This window comes from Phalacrocorax aristotelis, chromosome 4, assembly GCF_949628215.1.
Source record: "Phalacrocorax aristotelis chromosome 4, bGulAri2.1, whole genome shotgun sequence".
Classification (NCBI taxonomy): domain Eukaryota; kingdom Metazoa; phylum Chordata; class Aves; order Suliformes; family Phalacrocoracidae; genus Phalacrocorax; species Phalacrocorax aristotelis.
The window spans coordinates 84,390,613-84,399,130 of NC_134279.1; the positions used below are offsets into that span (position 1 = coordinate 84,390,613).

Here is an 8,518-nt window from a genome sequence, read left to right on the forward strand (position 1 = left end):
GTGGTGGCTGTTTGTCCTTCCCTCCCCCTCCCTGCCACCTCCCCTTGTCGGTGAAGGTGCTCTTTTTCCCCACCCGTGACTCTGGTTTTGTCTCTGCTGCCCCCTCTGGGGCCATGGCAGCCCCCCCCAGATCCCCGTGCCCACCTTTGGCTCCTGCGGTGCTCCTGGCTCTTTTCCCACCTTCCCCACCCTGCGCCTGGACCCCCACGGCCCCTGCCCGCCGTGTGTCCGGTTCCCCCTGCCGCTCCGGGCTGCCCAACCCCTTTCCAAGCAGCCGGTGGCGTCCGGTGCCGCCCGCGCAGGCCCACCGGCGGCCAGGAGGGGGCGCACTCGCCACGCGCGGCGGCTCCGGTGGCCGGATCGGGCCCCCCCGCTCCGGTGCTCCGGGGCCTCCCCGGCGGCGGGTACCACAGACCCAGCACCGGCTGTACAGCAACGCTGCGGCAGCCCCCGGTGCGAACCCCCAACCCTGCCTCCGGGCCACGTCCCGCCCCCTCTGCACCCGCCGACCCTCCCCACGGGGCGTGGGGAAGGACCTGGGGGGGGACGGGTCTGCCCGGAGCGGGGGACGCCCCGGCCGGGGGCTGCCTTAACCCGGGTAGTAACGGGGACCCCCGGCTCCCGCGGTCCGTCCTGGGGTCCCCGGCCGCGGCGGGGGGCAGGAGCCGGGGGGCCGCAGCAGCCCCCGCCCCGCTGTACTGCCATTTGCTGGTGGCGGGGCCGTGGCAGGCAGGCCATCAAGTAGAATTTGATTAATATGCAAATAGGCAACAGGGAGAAGGAGCGCGGGAGACAGCAAGTAATTAATCACTAGTTAAAAGAAATTAATACCAACAGCAGAGGTTGTCAGGAAGCAGCAGTCGAGTTAATCATCCAGAAAATTGGAAGAGGAAAAAGACAAGTGTGCTCAGGGAGGGGAGAAGTGGGGGGCTGAGCCTGCCCGAGCCCCCCGGCACCAGTGCCCGCCGCTGCCCCGAGACCCCGGTGATGGGCACGGCCTGTCCTGGGGCCTCCCCAAGGCCATCGAGCCGGGGCAAACCCCTGCAGGAGCCCATCCCCTCTGGGAATGGGTGGGTGGTCCCTGGGGAACCGCGGTGGGTGATGGCTGGGGGAGCCACGGGGCTGCCGAGAATGCTGGGTGGGTGCTCCCACGCCTGCGCCTGGCACCTCGCAGCCCTGAGAACAGGTCGCTGCTCAAGCCGTGTCCTCGGCTGCCTGTGCCCATGATGGGACATGCGTGTCCACTGCCGTGTGCACCGCTGGCAGCATGTGCCCGGTCACAGCTGTGCCCACAGCAGTACGTGCACACCCTTCTCCTACGTCTGCATGTCCCAGTGTCTGTCCTTGCACATGTGTCCACGTGTCCCCCGTGCTGTGGCCATGCCGGCGCTGTGGCTGTGCCAGTGGTGTGGGCGGGCTGGCTGTGCCTGCGGCGGTGCTGGTGGGCCTCGCTGTGTGGCCGCGCGGCGCAGTGGGAACCGGCAAGGCACAGGGCTGGCGGTGGCAGCGTGCCCAGCGCCTGCACCATCTCCTGCAGCAACACCTCCCGCGGGGCGGCCGGGGGTGACGCCAGACACTGCCTGGCCTGGCCAAGGCTTCCGCCCACGATTAGCTGTCCCGGGGGAGGCTGGCACGGGTGGCTGACATGGGGCAGGAGGGGGTAGCAGCCCAGAGGCCACGGCGAGGGCGCTGTGCAGGGGAACTCAGTATCCCCCAGCCACCCTGAACTGAGAGGGGATGGAGGCGTCTGGGGGTGCTGGGACCAGCTCACACTGCAGGGATGGGATGAGAACCTGGGGGTCTGAGCCCCCTCCTCCGATCCAGCTCACCCATCCCTGCCCCACGCTGCCCACATGGCCTGTGGGTGCGGGGCTGAGGCCGTGGGGTCCCGACTGCACTGGGGGAGAGGGGTCTGGCAGGGCTGGGTTGGGGCCTGGCTCTGAATCCCGCGGTGGGGGCTGAGGCAGCAGCCGGGGACGTGGAGTCAGGTCACCCCATGGCACAGAGGTGTGATCCCGCCAGCCATGCACCTCGTCTCAGCCTGATGGGAAAAAGCCAGAGCCATGAGCTCATCTCCGGGGCTGGCCCCATCCGCCCCCGCGCAGGCACGCGCCAGCCTGGGCACACACACATGTACAGCGCTCACGCGTGGGCCTGTGCACGGGAGTGCATATGTGTGCGCTGCGGTGCTCGCTGCTGGTGCCCCTGGGTGCAGCCAGGCTGGCGGCCCCACGCTCAGCTCTGCCGCGGGCACTGGGGCCATCGCCCAGCGCTGGCTCTGCCAGGGCTGGGCTGGGGGGGACACGGCTGGGGGGTGACAGGGCTCTGGGGGAGACACGGCTGTGGGGTGACGCAGAGGCCATCACAGACACCCTCGCCTGCAGCAGAAGCATGTTTTTATCCCACTGCTGTGGCTGGGCTGTGGGGCCACTGGGGGCTGCTGGGGTCAAATGGGGGACTGCTGGCCCGGGGCTGGGGCTGAGCCTGCCCTTTGTGGGGTGCGGGGTCACGGCCGGGGAGTCGCCTGCTGGGATTCTGTGTGCAATCCCCTCCCCACTGAGTGTGTAAACCCCACCGCCGGGTGTGCAGTCCCTCCCCCAGAGTGGGTGGGGGCTGGGCTGGGGGTTTCTGAGCCCGGGGGTGCCGGTGCGCGGTAGCCCCGGGGGGGTGTGTCCCAGCTACTGGGGAGAGGGAGGCAGGGTGAGGCCCCCGGGATCCACCCCCCCATCTCTTGCCCCTGCTGGGGGGGGTGTGTCTGTCCCTGCCTGTGGGGTCTCTGCACCAGCGGGCAGGGCGGTCCATGCCCCGCCATGCCCCGCACCCCGTTATGCGGTAGGGGCTCGCGGCCCCGGGGCTGCCGGGCAGGGCGGGCGGGGGGGGGGGGGGAGCCTCGGTGCGCAGCAGCCGCAGCCGCGCATGCCCCACGCGTGTCGGCCCCGGCCCACTCCTACCTGTCAAATTAAAAGCAATTCCCCCCGGGGGATGCTCAAAGGCACTTTCAGGCTAAATCTCATTTCTCCCCCTCCCCCCTCAGGCGGGCGGCTGCGGCGCGGGGGGAGGGGTGGGACAATGCAATTAAAACCGGATAAAATACCGGGGGGGGGGTGCGGCTCTGCCTTCGGAACTTCGCGCCGCCGTAATTAGATCAGCGCGGGCGCATCTGGATGCGGGAGGGATGCGGAGCGAGAGGAGCACAGAGGCGGTGACAGGGCCCGGGGGATACCTCGAGGGCAGGGGGCGGGCACGGAGCGGGCAGACACCCCCCCCCGGGCCGCTCCCCCCCGCCCTGCGCCCCCGGGGGGTGAGGGGGGGCTGCCCGCGAAGGAGCCGCTCACCGGGGGACGGGGGGGGCATGAGGCCCCAGGCTGCCCTCCCCACCACCCCCACACCGGGGGGGGTCCTGCCATGCCCCTCCCCCGCCCCGCTCGCCCCGGGGTGCGGCCGGAGCCGCTCCAGCTCATCAGAGTGACATCACCGCTTCGCGCAATGACGTCAGCGGGGCATGACGTCACGAGGGGCGGTGTCGACCCCAGCGGCCAGGGCAGGTGTGGAGGGGAGCGACGGACCGACACCCTGTGTGACCGCGGCCCCACTCGGGTCACGCGTGGGGCAGCGGCGGGGGAGGCGCCGCCGGAGGGAATCTGTCACGGTGGGACAGGAGCTGCCCCCCCTCCGGCATGTCCCCCCTCCTCCGTGTGCCCCCACCCCGCGTGTGCCCCCCCAGCCTCCCCCGCGAGTCCTGCACCCACCGCAGCCGGCACGAGGGTGCGTGCGTGGGGCTGAAGACACGGACACGAATAAACACCCACGGACTCATAGACCGCCCCACACCCCCCGCCCGGTCTGGGACCGGGTGATGCCCCAGCCGTGATGGACCCCCCGGGGGGGCCCCTCGGCTCCCTGGAGCGGGGAATGCGGGGGGGGGCGGGGCGCCGGGGCCCGGGGAGGTGGGCGGAGCAGAGCAGGGCACCCCCAGCCTGCGTTAATGGTCCGGGTCGGGGGTGACCGTCCGTCCGTCCATCCGTCCCGCCGGCTGAGCCGCTCCGCGCTCCTTAATAAGGTGTCGCCTTTATTCCAAATATTTACAGCCGGGCCGGGCCCCCCCGTGCCCCCGGCGCTCGGGGCCGCGGACGGGCCGGCGGGACAGACACGATAGAAAATAAAAATGAAAAAAAAAAATCAAACCAAAACCCAGAGGAAAGACGGACCAAAAAAAAAAAAAGGGGGAAAAAAAAGGCGAAAAATCGAAGAATTGCACCAGTTCCCCCGGGGTGGGGGCTCGGTCCGTCCGGGTGCCGGCCCGGGCACCCCGGCCCCCGCTTAGTCCCCCACGTCGATCTCCTCCTCCGAGAGCTCGGCGGGTGGCGGGGCGGCCGTGCCGGGGCCGGGGCCGGGGGGCCGGGGCGGGTCGGGCAGCGCCGCCAGCTGCCGGAGGGCGGCGGGGGGCAGCGCCTGCAGCGAGGCCACGTCGGCGCGGAGCTCCTCCAGGTCCCGCTTGAGCTTGGCGCGGCGGTTCTGGAACCAGGTGATGACCTGGGCCGTGCTGAGCGCCAGCCGCGCCGCCAGCTGGTCCCGGTCCGCCGGCGAGAGGTACTTCTGCCGCAGGAACCGCTGCTCCAGCTCGAAGATCTGCTGGTTCGTGAACGCCGTCCGCGACTTGCGCCGCTTCTTGCAGGCCGGGCGCTGCCCCAGGGCGCCCAGCGGCTCCCGACCTGCGGGGAGAGCGGGCTCAGCGCCGCCGGCACCGGCACCGGCACCGGCACCGGCGCCGCGCCGGCCCCCGCCGCCCAGCGCCCACCCCGGCCCGGCCCCGAAACGCCCGACGCGGTCCAACAGAGCCCGGCCGAGCTAAGCCGAGCTAAACCGGGCCGAGTCGAGCCGAGCCGAGCCGAACCCGGGCCACCCGAGTTAAGCCGAGCTAAACCGGGCCGAGTCGAGCCGAGCCGAACCCGGGCCACCCGAGCCCGGCCGAGTTAAGCCGAGCTAAACCGGGCCGAGTCCAGCCCAGTCGAGCCGACGTGAACCCGGGCCACCCGAGCCGAGCCCAGCCGAGTTAAACCGAGCCAGGCGGAGCCGAGCCCAGGCCACCCGAGCCAAACCCAGCCGGCCCCAGCCCAGCCGAGCTAAGCTGAACCGAGCCCAGCCGGCCCCAGCCTAGATCAGCCGAGCCGAGCTCAGCCGCGCAGACCGCGCCGTGCCCGATCTCCGGCCGTGCCCGTGACGCCGCACGGGCCCGGTGCCGCTGCTGGGTGCCCGGTGCCGAGAGCCGCCGGCCCCGCCGCGCCCGCCGGGCCTCACGCCGTCCCCAGCGGCCCCCGTCCCGCCGGTGCCGCCGGCGGCTGCGGCGCGGGGCCGAGCCCACCCGTGTCCCGCGGGGCCCGCACTGCGCCGGGGCCGGCAGCCGGTAGCGGAGTCCCGGGAGGCGCGGCCGGTCACCCGGGTCCCGCCGGGGCTTTCGCCGAACGGTTTCCCGGGACCGAGCAGACCCCCGGGGCCGGTCCCCGCCGCCCCGATCCGGCGCTGCCGCCGGCGGAGGAGAGAAGCCCCGAGAGAGGCGGGCTGCGTGTTCGCCGGTAACGGCCCCGCGCCGGCCGCAAGGGCCCGGTTCCGCCGCCCGCAGGGGGTCCGCTCCCGGGACCCCCCGCCGCGGCCGTCCGTGGGTCTGTCCGGCGGCCTCGGCCGCTCGGCACCGGCGCCGCGGGCAGTTCGGGCGGTGTCCGTATGTCCGTCCGGGTAACGGGGCTTTACCTCAGTCACGGAACCCCGATCGCTCCCGTTCCTGTCCGTTTGTCCGTAGGGGCAAAGGGGCGGTTTTGGGTTGGTTTGGTTTTGTTTTTCGTTTACCGCGGAAGCCCCGCTCCACCCGGCCGTGTCTGTCTGTCCCTCCGTCCGACCGGGTAACGGGGTTTTACCTTAATTCCGGGAACCTCGATCTGCCCTTTCTGTCGGTCTGTCCGTGGGTCCCGGCTCACCTCGCCAGGAAGCGACTGGCGCTTTGTTAGTTACGAGAACACCGCTCCACCCGGCCGTGTCCGTCTGTCCGGCCGGGCGACGGGGTTTTACCTCCATGCGGGCAGCCCCGCTCTGTCCCGTTTCTGTCCGTTTCTGTCCGTCCGGATAAAGGGGATTTTTTTTTTCGTTTATCGCGGTAGCCGCGCTCTGCCCGGCCGTGTCCGTCTGTCCGGCCAGGCGACGGATCTTTTCGTTAATTACAGTAGCCCCGCTCTGCCCGTCCCTGTCCATCTGTCCAGCCGGGTAACGATTTTTTACCTAAATTCCGGGAGCCCTGCTCTGTCCTCTTTCCGTCCGTCTGTCCGACCTTGCAACACTACTTTTCGTTAATCATAGGAGCGCCGATCTGCCCGGCCGCGGCCGTCTGTCCGTCCGGTTAAGGGTGGTGGGTTTTTTTTTTTCTTTTTTTTTTTTTTTTCTTTTCGTTAATCACGGGAGCCTGCTCTGTCCGGCCATGTCCGTCTGTCCGGCCGGTAACAGGGCGGGTTCGGCAATTATCGGAGCGCCGCTCGGCCCGTCCCTGCCCAGCCGTGGATGGAGTTTTTCGTTAAAGGCGGGAGCCCGGTTCTGCCCATGTCCGTCTGTCCGGCGGGGCAAAGTTTTTTTCGTTAACGGCGGGAGCTGCGCTCTGCCCGTCCGTGTCCGTCTGTCCGGCTGGGTAACGGTTTGGGGTTTTTTCGTTAATTACAGGAATGCCATTCTGCCCGTCCCTGTCCGTGTGTCCGTCCCGGTACGAGGTTTCGGTTTTTTTTTTTCGTTTACGGCGGAAGCCCCACTCTGTCTGTCTGTCCAGCCGGGTAATGGGTTTTCGTTAACGGTGAAAGCCCCGCTCTGTCTGTCCGTGCGTCCGTCCGTAGAAGGGATTTTTCGTTCACGGCAGTCGCCGCGCTCCGCCCGCCCGTGTCCGTCTGTCTGTTCGATGTCGGATTTTTTGCCTCGGGCGGGCCGCGGGGTGCCGGTTGCCGCTCGTTCCGTCCATCTGTCCCTCGCTCTCACGGCGGGTTTCCCCGCTAGGGCCGAGCCGGGAACAGGCGGGGCCGGTTCGTTCCCGCCGGGGCCGGGTCTGCCGGGCCCGGTGCCCCGGGGGAGACTCCGCCGGGCCGGGTGCACCGTCCGTGAGCGGGGAGCAGCTGCCCTGCCCCTCCGGCAACGGGTTTCTGCCCGAGGACCGATGCCGGCCGGAGTCGCCGCCGCCGCCGTCCCCGCCGGGGCTCGGGGAGGCCGGCGCCGGCGTCGGTAACGGGTTTTCGTTGCCGGCGGGACCGATCCGCCGCCGCGACCTGTCACGGTCACGGTCACGGCTCGGCGGGGCTGGGTGCGGCCGCTCCGCCCGGTGCAGCCCGGCCGCCGCCGCGGGACCGATCCGCCAACCGGTGCGGCGGCTGCCGGGGCCCGAGGCCGGGTCGGTCCCCGCCTCTCCCCGTAAAGCTGCCGGGCCCAAACCCGGCCGGTCCTCCCGGAGCTCCGGTCCCGCTCGCGGCGCGGGCTCGGCCGGGGCTCGCTCGAGCTCCCGGTGCCCCGCTCCGGGCCCCTCCCTCCGGGCGGGCGGCCGCCGCCGGTGCGGTGGAGGGAGCTGAGCCGGGGCCGCCCGTGTCCCCGCCGCTACGGGACGAGCACCGGCCCCTTCCCGGCCCGCGGCTGCCCGCTCTCTCGGCGGCGCTCGCCCCGCCGGGACACGAAGGAAACTTACCGAGGCCGCGCCGGGCTGGGGGCGAGGGGAGACCACGGCCCCGTCACGGGCTCGGCGGCGGCGCAGCCCCGGACCCACCCCCCCTCGCCGGCGGCTCCGGCACCTGCCCAGTCGTCCCCCCGCCCCGGTCCCGGCGGAGCCCCCCTGCCGCCCCGGTACCTTCGGCCGCCTGCAGCACGCCCAGCTCCAGCCCCTGGAAGGTTTTGCTGGCGAGCTCCTCCAGCGCGCAGAGCGGCGAGGACGGGGCGCAGCCGCCGCCGCGGGGCCCCGCCGCCTTCTCGGGGAGCCGGGCGGGGGGCGCGGCGGGACCGGGGCCGGGGGGGCTCCCGCCGCGGGGCCGCCCCAGGATGTCCTCGATGCCGAAGGGGGTCAGCGGCTTGTTGGAGTTGGCGGGCGGCGGGAGCTGGTCCAGGGCGCTCCGCCGGCGGCCGCCGCCCGGGGGGTGCAGCGGGGGAGAGCCGGCCGCCTCCCGCGCCGAGGTCATGGCGCGTCCCCGCTCCCGCACGGGGGCCGCCTCAGCACGGCGCCCGCCTCATCCCGCCGGGGTTTCCCCCCCCCCTTCTCGCCGCCGCCGTCCCGCCCGCGCATCCAGCCGCGGCCGCACTTAAACCCCGCGGGCGCAGCCCGCCCCCTCGGCGGGGGCCCGGTGGCGGCGGCGGCGGCGGGGAGCGCTCGGCCTCCCGGCGCCGGGACCCGCTCGGCGGGGCTGAGCAGCTCCGCTCCCGCCGCCGTTGTTTCCCCCCCCCGCCCCGTGATCCCGGTGCCGCAGCCTTAAAGACCCGGGGCCGGGGCGGCAAATCGGGCACCGGGAGGAGG

The 8,518-nt window shown here is 71.8% G+C and overlaps 1 protein-coding gene across 1 annotated transcript; it reads right to left on the minus strand.

Moving 5' to 3' along the window:
• Positions 1-3,899: 3,899 nt before the first annotated feature.
• LBX2 (ladybird homeobox 2) lies at positions 3,900-8,228 on the minus strand. The gene is made up of 2 exons (XM_075092484.1): positions 7,862-8,228; positions 3,900-4,712 (listed from the first exon to the last, which is right to left on the minus strand). Exons 1-2 carry the CDS (start codon positions 8,184-8,186, stop codon positions 4,321-4,323), a joined length of 717 nt encoding a protein of 238 aa, XP_074948585.1. The 5' UTR covers positions 8,187-8,228; the 3' UTR covers positions 3,900-4,320.
• Between the last annotated feature and the right edge of the window lie 290 nt (positions 8,229-8,518).